This window comes from Lissotriton vulgaris, chromosome 1_1, assembly GCF_964263255.1.
Source record: "Lissotriton vulgaris chromosome 1_1, aLisVul1.2, whole genome shotgun sequence".
In the NCBI taxonomy this organism is placed as follows: domain Eukaryota; kingdom Metazoa; phylum Chordata; class Amphibia; order Caudata; family Salamandridae; genus Lissotriton; species Lissotriton vulgaris.
In genome coordinates, this window is record NC_141685.1 from 1,351,945,027 (window position 1) to 1,351,960,488 (window position 15,462).

Sequence of the window (15,462 nt, forward strand, 5' to 3'; positions counted from 1 at the left end):
TAGCCAATCCAAAGCATGTTGTCTGGGAAATAGTAGAATGTAGAAACATGTGATTTGGGATGAGACATGCACGGTGCAAAGCCTCAGTGCCTTGTACCTGCCAATCTTTGGTACCCCAAACCGATTTAAGGTCAATAATTCCCTTCCAGATCTCGTAGCCATCTAAAGCCAATTTGTCTAGAAAGGACTTCGAATACAGCAACTTTGTATCGGTAAGTCTAACTTTGGACATGGATTTTTCTGTCATTCTGAAATAAAAGGACTCAGGATTTGATTGATTGAAATCTGTAAAATAACTGTATTTTTTCAGAAATGTACTGGAGCTTCCAATTATAGGAGCTGGGCAATGTTCCCATTGCGTGTAATTCACAGCAACCCTCCTGGAATTTGTCTTATGGAGAAAATGATTACCATAATGTTGGAAGCAAAATAAATCACCATAATTAATAGAATCTAAATATAAGTCTTCAACATCAAAAGCTGCATAGTATTTCAAATCAGAAAATAATGCTTCTACGGCCTGAATATCCCAATCATCAGAACGTATATTTTGTTTAATCACATCTCCCATGTTTACTCTAAGCACATTCGGAACATTAATCACTTCAGTGGGCCCATGTATTTGAAATCTAACCGCATCCCACACAATCCTATCAAGGACAGGCCAAGCAGTAATGTTAACTGTATTCAAGTTTCGTTTCAGTCTGTGCGCTGAATGTGAAGAGGAAAGAGGGGTCAATGTTCCATTAAGGTACCGAATTCCTGTTCTTTCTTTAACGTAGTGACCATCGATCAGGCGGAAAAAATAAAACACAAAACCAATTGACATAAAAAGGTAAAATTAAAATAGGATCAACCAAATGTATGTCCAAGGGGGAATTAAAAAATGTTTTTTAAACAACGTGGCATATTTTGCAATAGTTGAGGGTTTCTTTGAAAGTTCCGAAACAGAGTCAAAAGAGAATCTGGACTGGTCGGCCAAACGAGTCTGCAAATCAGGCATCGATAAATCCGCAGGATAGGTGTAGTTCAGCTCATCAATGTTAGTAACAGGAATAGTATTTAATAAAGGACTGGATATGGCAGGCATCTCGAGGGACACCTCCTGTTCTGCACCAGATGTAATAGCCAGCACAGAATGCCTCACCATGGAAGGACAGGATACAGCCGGTGTCATGCTATGAAGAATCGGCCACCCTGTGTGTCTTGACATTGTCAATAGAAATAAATCTGTTTTCCTTACGACCTGGAAGTGGTGGTAAAATGACTGTTCTTGTGCCCTTTACTCCAAGAACTCGAACCGGTGCACGATATGAGGGACCAAACTCTTTCTTGTTATCGATCTTCTCTCGAACCAGTTCTCCAACTTGGGGTAGCCAGCCAACTACCGGGATCTGCAACGCATCATCCGATGTGGAGGGCAAATGTTCCTTTGCTAGACTGTCTCTGGTCTTTTGTAGATCCTGTAAAACATTGCAATGTTCATCTACGTCAAAGGCCGAGGCCTGGGCCTTGCAGTCTAAACCATCGAGGTCAGGGACGTACATCTTGATACCAAAGAGCATTTCGTACGGGGTCCGCCCACCCAGAGACCTTCTAGGGAGATTATTAAGCGCACGCTGCACGCCATTGAGGTGGGCTAACCAGTTTCTGCCAGTGCCTATAACTCGGGCTGTCAAAGATTGCTTTAAGTCACGGTTCATTCGTTCCACTACACTATTACCCTCGGGTCTGTACGGACTTGAAAACTTGACTTGGACCCCCAACGAAACCATAGCATCCTTATACGCCTTAGAGGCGAAAGCCGGACCCTGATCCGAATGGAAGGTACCACAGGCAAAAATCCCTATAAAGACACGCAAATCCTTGATGACAGTCCGTGAATCAGCGCTCCGATGTGGCCATACCCACACAAAGCGTGTGCATGAATCAACTGCTACCAAGATGTACTTGTATGCAGTATCAAAAGAAAAGGGACCGCAGTGATCCAAATAAACGCATCCAAGTGGTTTATTAGAGATGTACAACTGTGTCTGAGGCGGACGCGCAGCAGTCAAAGGTTTAATCTGCTGGCAAATGTCACATTGAAGGACATAATCGCGCGTCTGTTTGTACAGTCCCCGCCACCAGAACCTTTGTTGTAGCTGAGTTACAGTGGCTGAGACGCCCGCATGCGCAGACGCCACACCTTCATGAGCCGCTGTAATCAAAGCAGCCCTGCGATCCGTGTTGGGAACTAGCCGTTCGCCAACATCAGGAATTTTCACATAAGGAACCTTATCGGGACTTAAGTGGTATGTGTACTTAGAAGGGAACCCCGCAGGATATTTACCACCCTTCTCGGTCGCAGCAACAGCTGCCAAGATGTCATCATCTATTTTGCTTTTGGACCTCGTGACTGCTGCAACTAAGTATTTTGATACCGCTGACTTCGCTGCTTCATCCGCAAGCGAATTGCCAACAGCGTGGACCCCCACGCGCTGATGACCGAGAGTATGAATCACAAACACGAGTGGCAACTTCTCTTTAAGTTCCGCCACTCGGACCCAGATCATTTTATGTTTTATTGTGCTACCTTTGGAATCACGAAACTCATTCTGAATCCAAAAGAACAAGTTTTCATTGTAAGACTGGACACAGTAGTAAGAGTCACTTATGATCAAAGTCGTCACACTAGGATCTGCGTACTCCAATGCAAGCATCAGAGCACGAAGCTCTGCTAATTGTGCGGTGCAGTCTCCAAGCGTCTGCGTGTGCACGACACTGGACTTGAACTCCTCGTTCACCATGGCACCGACCACAATAGCGCAAGCGGAAACGTAGGCATGTTTAGAGCCATGCGCAACCTGCGCCGAACCATCAGTGTAAATGATGCAATGGAAATCCTCCAACGGCCGCATTGCTAAAGGAGCAGGATGGGACGTCAAGGATGCAGCCCATTGAATCCACCGAGGGTGCAAAGCTTTGGAATTAGGTACACTGGCTTTCGTAACCGCCTCTAAGGCAGGACATGGGGTAACAACCAACATGCGATTTCCTTGTGACAGGGCACGTTCCTTAAGAATTGCCATCTGCACAGCCGTTAAAACTTTCTCCACAGTGGAAAAACGCAATTCAGCCGAAGTGTACAAGTGTGACTTGTAAGCAATAGGTACTGTATTTCCTTCATTAAAAGTCAGGTACGTGAAACCCACCGCCCCAGGGATAATTCTTATCACCAGGTTGGTTTGGTTATCACGAGTCTGTAAGTATTCAGAAGCGAGCAAATCAGCCTGCAAAGACTGCAGAGCGGCTGAATGCTCAGGCAGCCAGCATGATTTGGAAAAAGATGGTTGTATCAAAGCATATAAAGGCTTAATACGCTGAGCATATTCCGGAATGTAAGTCCTCCCGAAATTCAAGAAGCCCAGTAGAGATTGTAATTTTTTCAGTGTTGTCGGAGAGCGCAACTGTGCGCACTTCTCCAGGAAGTGTGGTGCTAAACCCGTTCCCTCGTTGTTAAGCTCGTAGCCCAGAAACAACACTGTGTACTCTGCAATGTGCGACTTTGCAAAGTTAATTTTGTAACCAATGTCTGCAAAGTTACAAATTATGCTATTTACTCGACACAGATGCTCCCAAAGGTCGTCGTCTGTGAGATAAATGTCATCCACATACGACCAAGCAACTGGGTCGATGCCCTCCAGAAGAGAGACAATGCGGGCGGAGAATACCCCAGGACTATTCTTATAGCCCATTGGGAGACGCCAAAACATTTTTTGCACACCGCCGCATGTAAAACTGGTCCATTGGGAACTTAGACCATCTAATCTATGTGCATAAAAACCATTGGAAATGTCAAGCGTGGTTTTGAACCGTTTACGCTCAAGACTATTCACTAAAGCAGAGCCATGAGTATTCTGTACTGCGCAGTTCCGGCAATGCGAGTTTAAATGCCTATAATCCAAAACCAAACCATATGAGCCGTCCGGCTTGTTTACAGTAAAAAGGGGGTTATTCATCGGTGACACACACGTTTCAATTACACCTTGATATTCCAATTGTTCAAGGATAGCCGCGACTGAAGCTTTGGCTTCACGCCGTATGGGATATTGAGGTTGAGGCTGCGGCTGAGACCGTAAAGGAATCTCGTGGCTTGGAGACAATTTATCCCAGCCACACTGATTGCGGTACACAGCCGGCGCAAGCGCCAGAGCCCACACTTCTGCAAAATGCAGCGCTTCCACTCTCGATACAGTGTGCGCGAAACTGGGGAGGATCACCTCCTCCCCTCGCGGAGCTGCGAGAACAAAAGGTGGGGGCCAGTCAGCCTCCGAAAGCAAAATGTCATACGTAGACGAGAGATTTTCCCAAAATACCCCTTTTACAGTTCGCTGCATGTCACCTTCAATTAACAGGACAATTTCAAACAGACGTTCAGGGGGAGCAACATGCGTATCAGCTGTTTCAATTACAACATAAGTGTCAGTCGCTGTCACCTTCAACAGTGGACGGAGGGCCTCTCTCACTATGGTAATCTCTGTCGCGCTGTCCAGCAAGGTCAGAGCCCACGTCAGATTCCGAAGCCGCGTTCTCACTATCTGGGGCATATCGATGCGCTGTCAGGGCGGCGACTTTCTTCGTGGCAAACTGTGGTCTCTTGGGCGTAGCGCCTTCCTGCTGCTCTTCACCGTTACGCGGGCGGGGCTGACCACGTCCTTGCTGGCCACCCCGGCCCCTGCCGCCCCCTCCACCACCGGTTGACGAAGCCGATGAGTCCTGAAAGGAACGAGGAGAGCGTTGGTCAGAAGCCTGAAACCTCTCAGGCGATTTAATCATCGCGCGGTCGCGCAAATCATAAACACGATCCGACTGCGCAGGCAACGGAGACGCAGGAGCAGAAACCTGTGTTTGTTGTTGTTGTTGCTTACCCTGATTCTGTTTTTTAGGCCAATTTTGTTTCTTGGACTTCGGTTGAACACCAGTTTCAGAAGACTGACCCTGGGGCTGCTTTTTCTCCTTATCAGGAAAAGCCTTAAGCCCCTTCGCATTGCGGCCAACCGTTTTATAAGCAGCCACAATAATCCTTGCCAACCGACGGGGTCTCTCGGCCTCGGGAACTAACGCCAATGCGTTAGCAACCTGAAAGTTCACTGCATCCCCCTTGACATTCGCAAGGATCAGATCGCAAACTACATCAAAGGTGCCACACAGGCGCATACCCAATTCAACCGCCGACTCCGGTACGTGTTCATCCTGAACACGTTTAAGGAATGCACCCAGATTGGTCACAGACGGGGTGCCATAGCACCTCGAATAGACCGCTGCAAAAGTCTTACCCCAGGTCTCACAGTCAACAAGTTCAGGTGCCAAATCTTTCGGTAAACTTAGTGTAAGAATCCTGTGTTTATCACCAGGACTCGTGTTGGGACACACAGCTTCCAGCTGGCCGAATTTCTCAGCAAGCCAGAACGGAAAATCATCCTTGTCCTGGGGCTTTTTGCCCATCACGGAATTCACCATGACACTATTGATTTTCAAACCAGCCTGTTCTGCACGAAGCTGTGCACCCCTAGGGGCTACGTCCTGAACATTACGGCTAGTGTAATGAACAAGCGCTCTAATCACTGCCACTGCGACTTCATGAAGCCGCCGCAGATCAGCCACGTTACAAGTGGCGCGATTAGGGTGAGGAGTGAATCCAGCCAAAGCGGGCCAAGGTGTGCCCGGAATGGACAAAGGATCTAACCTCGGAGCGGTTAAAGCGTGTGGTAGGGCGCCACCAGACCAAACTCCATGCTGCCAAGCATCAATAGGAACTTCCAGTGCCCTGTACGGAGCATACGCAACCGGTACAGCTGAAGCAGTGTATGAATGGAACACTCCAGAATTAGCGTCCACCGCCGGAAATGTCACCCACGAATAAAACAGTTCGTACGGGTAAGCATGTTCCGCACTCACCACCAGAACCACAGCCAAGCCGTCCACAGGGACATTATAAGCCCTCAAATGGTCACGCACGGGAATGCGACTATGCTGCGGGATGTCCACGGCTTGTGCCATGTCAGCACAGGAAAGTGAAAAAACAAAGATTACTTTGTAGCACAACTGGGTAGTAATTCAAGGAAACCGTTTTTAGATAGATTCAAGCTTGAAAAAGACCTATTTCAAAAATAGGTAGGTTTTTCCGACACTGCCGTTTTCCGGAAACGGGAATGAAGGGGTTAAGGTTTGAATGATATACTACTCGAGTGTCATGATATAAGGCCAACAACGTATGGGCGCCATGTAGCAGGGTTTCCGTTCTCCCACAGAACTGTGCACAGAGATCTAGAACCTGGGTGAGTTAGGGTGACCCAAAACTCACCTTAGTTTCAGAAATCCCCTTACCAAGCTAGCTACAGTGTCTCATCGGTAGTAATAACTTCCCAATGACTTAGACAATCCAGAACATGAACTTAGGGTACCTCAGGTATCGTGGAACACATGAACACTCTTTCGTTATATAATCATTACAAACCGAAACTGGGAGGCAAAGAACACACGTGCAAGTTTGAAATGTTTTTATTTTTCAATGCAAAGTTCTCAAACGCAGTATCTTATATAATATCAACATACATATTATAAAAATCAGAGTTAGCAGCATAGTCACTAATCCATAGTAAGCAAAAGGTGATAGCATGTTATGATGCAAAAATCTATAGAATTCTGTATCACCTATATTTCGCGCACCCTATTTAGCATATTATATTATATCTAAGAAGGTCTCATTTGGGTTCTAGCAGGGCGGGCCCATACCTCTAATGGTCAGTAGGAGCAGATCACATCAACAGCTACCAGCTCTCTGCATGCGAAGCATCAAGTGTGTTGATTCATTCCCTGTAACTCTATCTTAAACCCGAGCAGAGCCCAATGTTGGCAGCAACATTATTTGTGTTATGTCTAATGTGGTGCGAGGATCAGGCCTTCAGCAACCTTGTGTTAGGTTATTCTTAGAGGGTGCAGTTCTCAGTGTGCAGACATTTGTACCAAGTGTACCAAGCACGACTGATATCAGAGCAATAACATATTATTCTCAAATAAATCACATCTTTCATCTAGGTTGAAAGCTACAATAACAATTAGGTGTCGTGTGCAAACTGAAGCCGAAGGAAAATATGGTGTTTAAACATTTAATAAACTCATGCTAACTTAACACAATATATAGAAACGCAGTAACCATATGACAGAATGTTGTAATGAGTTACTGCAACCACATTTTAGAAAAGTGTCACTGTGCAGTACACTGAGACTAGGATATTAAGACATCTTGGCAAGTAACCTGTCTTGTCATGGAATAAAAAAATGACCTGTCCTGTTTCAAGTAATCGAGTGTATTGTTCGTCCCATATCGAGACCACATCTGTAGAACCCACAATGATTCTCTTTAATGTTCGATTTGATCTATGCATGTAAGAACATCCTGACATTTCTCCTGCAGGTCAGCCCACTTTTCCAAAAGCTGGAAAATGACCAGATTGAAGATCTTCGAAAGCGTTTTGGAGGAGGCCAGGTAGGGTCGCGATGAGACCACTTCTTGGCATTTAATTAAGCTTCGAAAAAACACAAAAGATCTTGAAATCATGTGTAAATGAATGTCAATATACCCTGTTGTTAAGATATATGCTTTAACATTGCTGACTAAAACCATATGAAGTCCCTTTTGATGAATGTTTGTCAAGTACTTGGAAGAAGAGTACTGTTGTCCCTTAGAAAATCAAATGGGGACTATTAGCTTTGCCTGTTAAACGTAAAATGGCACATTGCTTTCACTTTAATCCCCCATTACTAGTAAATGGAAACTCCATCTGGCTGGGTGCTCATGAGAACACGATAGCCTAACGTTTGCATTGGTTGAGTGCTGAGTGAATAATCTGCCTTTATATTACACCAGTCCATCTGTCACTTTTTCAGACTGCAGAGTAAAACCAATCTAATTCTTGGGGAGTTTTAAATGGGGTTCCAGTCATCTTAGCACACTGTATTGAAGCACATGGCACTCTTACGTTAGAACACGTTAATTGCAGGTCGTTTTCTGTGACTAAACAAAATTAGTTGGGACAAACAGCAGAGCAAGGCAAGGAAGGAGGGCAGAGTGGAAGGCAGAAGATGCTAGCAGGGTGTGGAAGGATGGCTGGGCTATGGAAAGCTGGAATGGGGCAAAGAACAGTACAGGAACCTGAAAGATGCCAGAGAGGGACATAATCACAGACACACCGAATAGTAGGAACAGAGCCCTGGCAGGTCAGTAGGTGTTCCGTGATGGCAATGTGGAGACACTCTAGTGGAAGCAGGAAATACAACATGCATAGGGACATTGTACTACAAGCCTATGAGAGGGCAAAGGGTCTCCTCGTCGTACTGCTGCATTAATTTACATAGCAAACACATGTTCTAAAACACATAAACTAGTATGTATATCTCCTTTCTTTGACATACATATTGCTTTTAAATGACTTAGAACCATTGGTGAAGCCAAAGACAACACTTGTAATTCTGGTATTCTAGCTTCTAAGCCCATGGGTTTCTGACATAAATACATTCCCTGGCCAGATTCAATTGGGAAACCATTTTGATAATTTAAAAAAGAGCAGAAATTAGTATATTGTTAAGAATAGGGTCAAGATTTGGGTTAGAGTCTATGCCAGGATTAGGTGTATAATTGGGTTTTTACCTTTTCACTCTTGGGGTATTTGTGTAAGCCTCTGCCGGAAAACTGCCCACAGTTGGCCTAAGCTCACTTAGAAATCCTTTCCACGGTTAGCAACAGCTGGCGTCCTACGATTTATATATATGAATCCGAGCTCATTTTTAATTTCTGTAAAATCTGATGAATATATCAGGCCCCAGGACGTGCAAAAGAGGTAAAGTATTTCTAAATAAACAATGGGGATACATATTTTAAACCTTCATTGCATATTCAAGGTCGAAGTTTCAATAAAAAGCCATATTGTTTGTCAAAGAAAAATTCTTGGGATGCATGGCTTTCAACGGATTATCAATTTCAAGGTAGACTATAACAAAATATTATTTATTGCTTTGAAATCTGTTTTAATGAACTAAATGTCTCAAAACTTCTGAGCTGCATATCTAAATAGATACTTAATTAATCTTTTCCAAATATGGAGTGACTAACAACAAAACGTCAGTTGCTAAAAATGAAATATAAACATGTTGTCAAAGTGCCAAGAAACCTCTTGTTTCTTTGTACAGGAGTACTAGAACACCTTTGCGCTCCTCTGGAACGTCTGGCTTTTTTTAACCACGGGAATTACATTTTTGGTTAAGAAAACAACTATAAACATCTTTGTTTCAAGCTGTTGAGGTTTCTCTCAAAAGCTGGCATGTCAGAATTCTTGTCTCTCCTACAAACTTTCTTTTTTTCCTTTTTTTGCGTTTAGCCTGAGGACAGCTTGAAAATTCAGGTAAACTATCTTCTCGCTTGGCTGCCAGTTCATTGCTTATCACAGATCTAAAGCTGAGGCTCCAGATAAGGACAGTGTAACTGCATTTTATTTCTTAAAATAATACCAAATTGCCCCAAAAAATGCTGTTTTAACGCCCACAAAAATAAATGCAGAGTAACATTTACACAAGAGCCTGAGCTTCACAACCAACCACCCTGTTTCACTGATACGTTCAGAGCCTGTGGGTGCTCTGGCATTTCGTCTTATGAGGACTTTTAAGCTCACAACATTTTATTATCAGGACTTTTTAAAAAAGTGTGAAGCATAACAAAAATGCTTTAAAGTTTATTTTTTATTTTCCTAAACATACTCTCCCCCTGGAATGAGAGCTTCTTCTGTGTTTTTTTAACTCCAAATAAATTAGTTTTTTTCATAATCACTAAAAGTATGAAGTAAAATGCCCCTACTATAGTATCTTATCTGGAGCCCTTACAACTGGTCATCATGAGCTTTTTCGGAGTCTTACTCCAGCTCTTCTGTGCCCATCAGGTGGAATAGGTAAGATCAAAATTAGCCATAGGTTTAATATTTTTTTTTTAAAGAGGACCAAGGACTTAATGAGGTTGAAAAATCTACATTTAAACAAATGTGCATGAACAAAGTACCATTTTGTGTGTACTTATTAATACTAGAGCAACATAGCCATTAGCCACACTTTTACAGTTTTGGTCTGTACCCTGATCACTTTGTTCACAAATGGGGAAGAAATAAATGATGAATGTAGAATAATGTGGGAAACTAATATATGCATCATGGCATGGTCTGGGAAGTAGCCAAATTCTAGCATTCAAGTTCCTTTTCACATTAATGCACTTATTTGCTGCTACCAGGGGGTCGGGTAAATGACAGGTGCTGCATGCAGCATGTTGTGTGTGCTTGTCAATCATTAAATCGTCATTTACCGTGAGTTTTTGAGAACCAGGGCAATTGAAATACTAGGTCTTTTACAGGATTTGCTATTTTTTTGTGTGTTGCCACTTTTGACAAAAGTGCCTCCTTCTGTGTAAAACTGAAGTCACTTTTTATTTTTTAGGATAGCTAGTTATTATCATATTGATTGTATTTTTACCAAACGTTTGCAAAATGAGCTTTCTAATGTTTCACTGGCTTATTTATTTCGTGATAACCCCATCAACCATTCACATATGCCAAACATACAAGATAATTTTTGAGCTCATTCATAAAAAGTTAAAGTTGAAATAAAAATAAAATACAATCTATGTGCTATCAATTTTATTTTCAGAATAATTGCTTTCTTACAAATCGTGCCTGAAATAGAAATCTAGAGCGTCCAAATACAAAAGTCACCTGTTTCTGCTTAAATAATTCTTGAGTGCATCATAATGCTGTCTAGTGTCCAGATTCCAGCAAACAGGTACAGTAATTCAAGGTTGCTATAAGCTGGGTAAAAAATAGAGAAATGGTCTTGCGTCTCTGAGTAACTTTTTCATTGAGGGCATAAATTGCTTCCGTAGATATTTAAAGACCATTTTGAAATTGATGTATAAACTGAGCCGGACTCAGCTCTGCAAGGTTTGCTTTCCCACCCATGGATAGCATGAGTGGACTTAGTTCTATGCACCAACACTTGAATGTGAAAGACAGGTTTTTGTAGCCCCGCAGAACTCCACCCAATACATAGCTGAAATGGCATCAATGCTTTGTGTTACTATAAGTCCCCAAACGGGAATCCAGGGACACCGTGTTGATCAGAAACTAACTTTTTTGTTCTCTTCAATCACACATAATGCGCACAACATGCTCTAAGAAAAATACATTTTAACTAAAAAACATATTTATTTCAACAAGTGCTCCCTGTTGCTCAACACATCTAAAATAATCACACGGAATATGATTAAAACTGCACAAATGGCTCGATTATCAGCTTTCAGTATAAAGTGTGATACAGCGGTAGCATCTCTGGAAGGCAAGATCGTCTTCTGGTCTGGCAGTATATTGCTTGTGATAATCTGGGGCAAAGGACCTCGCCTGACAGGTGGTCAAGTGGCAGGCCTTTTATACTGTATCTTATCTGAGATGGAATTTGCAATGTCTCATTAACCCCTTGATCGCGGTGTAAATTCTGCCGCAGTGCTGGGAAATTAATGAGTGGGCGTGTTTCGGGCGGCCCCCGGCCGCCCTCCGCACACGCCCACTGTGACGTGGGACTGTCGGGGGGCCGTCCGACTCACCCAAAGGGTTAAGGATTATTTGATTTAACCAATAAGTATCAAGATTCTTGTTTAAGGTACATTCCTTTAAGCATTTAAGGTACATGTATGACAATTCAGGTTACACTGTTTTCACTGTTCTTTGTTTGACCTCGATATTGAGATAACAAGGCAGTTGTTCCAGACTGATGTTACATCAGGTGTTTTGTTGATGTCTATATCTACATTTTTGCAGTTCTCAGAAAGATGAGGACAGACGACATCTGCGTCAAAGACAGACATGTTAAATCTGTATAAAATGTAGGTGGTTGCGCCTTATCTTTATGTCATAGTAAAACTTTTTAAAGGCAGTATTCCCAACCTGAATTGTATATATAGTTTGTTTTGCTCCATTGGGCATGATATTGTCCATGCAAGACTCCTACTTTAAGGTGCATTTCGAATTCAGGAAATGTTCAATAATTCCCCCACTCTTGGCTTCTGCTTTCCACTTGTTTATCACACATAACCAATATTTCTGTTTCACTATGCCACTAGCAATGCGACGAACGGAACCAGGATTTTGACACAAATCTTTGAGGCTCAAAGAATAAAAACAGGTTTTACCACATAGACACCAAGGTGTGACATAAGATATATCAAGATCTGCCAACTCCTTGTGTACTGAATGTTGCGTTAGATCGCTCTTTCCCTCCCCTAGCCAATGCGCCGGCGAGTGGAGCGTCGAAGGCACTCACAGACTGGGCAACGCAGTGGGACTTACATGATGTCTGGCGCAATCGCAACCCTAGTACGAGAATCTATTCGTATTATTCGGGTGCCCACGCACTACATGTCCGACTAGACCGGTTTATGCTATCGAGTGATTTACTTCCCCATGTCACAGACACTGGCTATTTGGGTCGCACTCACTCTGACCATAACCCTCACACCCTAGACTTTGCCTGGGAACGTCCCCACCTACTGGTGCCTACATGGCGACTCCAGCCAGATGTCTTATTAGATGCCCCATATAGGGAGGCGCTTTCGAACCACATTTTGCAGTATTTTGAGGACAATAACGGCACTGCATCAGCGCCGCAAGTTGAGTGGGATGCGTTTAAGGTAGTCACACGAGGCAACTGCCTGGGCATGCAGGCGGGGATGCGGCGACAGGTAGAGAGGGACTTGACAAAAGTGGAATCCGCCTTGCTAGCTAGAGAGCGAGAGGCGGCTGAAGGAGATGATACGAGGTTAGTGACAGCCCGAGAACAGCACACTCGTCTTCTAGACAGACTAAAGAACCTGAATTATGCTGCCCACTCAGCGCGCACGCATCACGCTGGAGATAAACCGGGCAAACTATTATCTTGGCTGATACGGCGAGACACCCAAACTGCGCCCGTACTATCAATCTGTACTGCACAGGGCAACATAGTGTATACGCAGAGGGCTATACACAAGGCCTTCACCCACCACTACGAGGGCCTTTATCGCTCTCGACTGCAGGTCACTGAGGATGACATCTCAGAATACTTGTCAACGTTACCCCTACCAACAGTTACCCATGCGCAGCTGGAGGAACTTGGTGCACCACTCACGGCGGAGGAGATTCGAACAGTCATCTTTTCCCTCTCCAATGGCAAGACCCCAGGACCAGATGGACTACCTGCGGAGTTCTATAAGGCCTACTCTATCATTCTCATACCGAGCTATTGCGGATACATAGGGCAGCATTTGAAGACTCTGCTCTCCCGCCAACCCTGAACGAGGCAAATGTAATATCTCTCTTGAAGCCGGGCAGAGATGGACTCAATATGGGTTCGTACAGGCCAATTGCCCTCCTCAACATGGACTATAAGATCCTGATGTCTGCGCTAGCCCAGAGGTTAGCGCCCCTGGTACCGACTCTGGTACACGCTGACCAGAACTGCTTTGTACTAACCCGCAGTACGTCTTATAACATCAGACGCCTGTTGAGAGTGCAAAGCCTAGCCACGTCTCAGGTGGCCTCACTCGGGGTGTTTAGTTCTCGATCTAGAGAAAGCGTTCGACTCTGTGGAATGGCCCTACCTGATGCAGGTGCTGAAGAAGTTTAGCTTGGGTGAGACCTACCTTCAGATGGTGGAACTCCTCTACCAAGAACCTGTGGTACGGATTTGCACGGGCAGACTCCTATCGGACCTGGTCCGAGTCCGCAGAGGCACCAGACAGAGATGTCCCCTCTCCCCCTTAATTTTTTCTCTCATAATGGAGCCCTTGGCAGCACAGCTCCGTGTTTCAGGCGCAGAATGGGGTATCCCTTTGGCGGACGGGCTACATTCAGTGTCGTTATATGCAGATGATTTACTGATCTACATTAGAGACCTGACTTGTTTCCCACGTGTGCTCACTTCCATATTCAGCAGCTTCGAGGAAGTGTCAGGACTCCGAGTTAATTGGGCAAAGTCAGGAGTGTATTCTTTTGCTGCAGGTACGCCAGAAAGCTACATCATAGTAATGGGCGAGAGACTTGTCTGGTATCCAACCGTCTTCCGCTATCTAGGGCTTCATGTTTGTCGTGACCCTGCGGACCTACTGGAGGGTAACCTCACGAGGGCGATCTCGTCACTCGCGGCACAGGTGACTTTTTGGAACTCCCTTCCGCTAAACGACCCAAGTCGGATTACTCTTACAAAAATGATAGCGCTGCCTAAGCTGTTGTACTTTGATGCCAATCTTCCGGTGTATGTCCCGGCCCGAACCTTCCGAGAACTGGAGACTCTGACCAGGCGACTAATCTGGAATACGGGGAGACCCAGAGTCGCATTAAAGACGCTATGCGCTGCAACAATAAATGGGGGATTATCTATCCCTAACCAGGAGCTTTATTACCTGGCAGCACAACTACAATGGGTTGCCTACTGGTTGAGTGGAAGGAATTTGAGTGATACAGCCTCGGGCGACACCGCCATGACGGTTGCGCAGATACACGCGCTGTTTCACCCCTTAGCTAGGGTACGCTGCCCAGATCACCTGCACCTTGCGGTGGCGAAGAAGTGCTACACGAGAACTCTAAAGCTTACAAGCTCTTACAAACCGTATGCCCCTAATCTGCCATTGTTGGGGACACCTTGGGAGGGGGGCATGCTCACAGAGACAGCACTAGGCAGCTGTACGAACGCTGATTTAGAGAGCTTGGGAGACCTGTATGCAGAGGGTACTCTACTCTCGTTTGAAACCCCGGCAGCCAACTCTGAACTGCCTCCCGGACAATTTCTAACACATGCACCACTTATCCGTCTACTAACACAAGCCTGGGGTGACCTAACAGAGGAGCTACCAGCTCACCTACTGATACAGTACTTGCACGTGAAGGGAAACGGCTCCCACATAGTGCACTGGCTTGCCCAAGCACTGCACACACACGCACTTTTCTTCACAGCGCCTGCGAGACAAATGGTCAGTAGATAGAGGCCGCGCCTGGACTGATAAAGAATGGGCGTTGGTACTGGCCGGGGCGATAAATGTTCCGCGCAACTCCTGTTTTAATATCATACAATACTATATTGTACATCGCGCGTACTTGTCCCCGGATAAAATCAACCGATATTGTGGACTTGACTAAACAGCATGTCCCAGATGCGGACTTGTAGATGCGCAACTCCTACACATGCTCTGGATGTGCCCTCTTCTAAATGATTACTGGAAATCCGTGTTGGCCTCTCTGGCGGCAGCGACAGAGGGTAGTTTGCCACACACATGGGAAACTTGCCTGTTGGGCTTATTTAAGCGGACGACACGGACAAAAGCCCAGACTAGGTTTTGGGACCTGGGACTGATAACTG

General features: G+C 44.8%; 1 protein-coding gene across 2 annotated transcripts in view; it reads left to right on the forward strand.

The window, feature by feature from the left end:
- Positions 1-15,462, forward strand: part of MARS1 (methionyl-tRNA synthetase 1) — a 231,318-nt gene that overhangs the window by 156,464 nt on the left and 59,392 nt on the right. The window contains exons 19-20 of one of the 2 annotated variants that reach the window (XM_086966626.1): positions 7,460-7,531; positions 9,420-9,443. In XM_086966626.1, coding sequence (XP_086822752.1) covers positions 7,460-7,531; positions 9,420-9,443 — 96 coding nt within the window. The remainder of the gene's footprint in view (positions 1-7,459; positions 7,532-9,419; positions 9,444-15,462) is intronic. The other variant, XM_086966633.1, reaches the window with a different exon arrangement.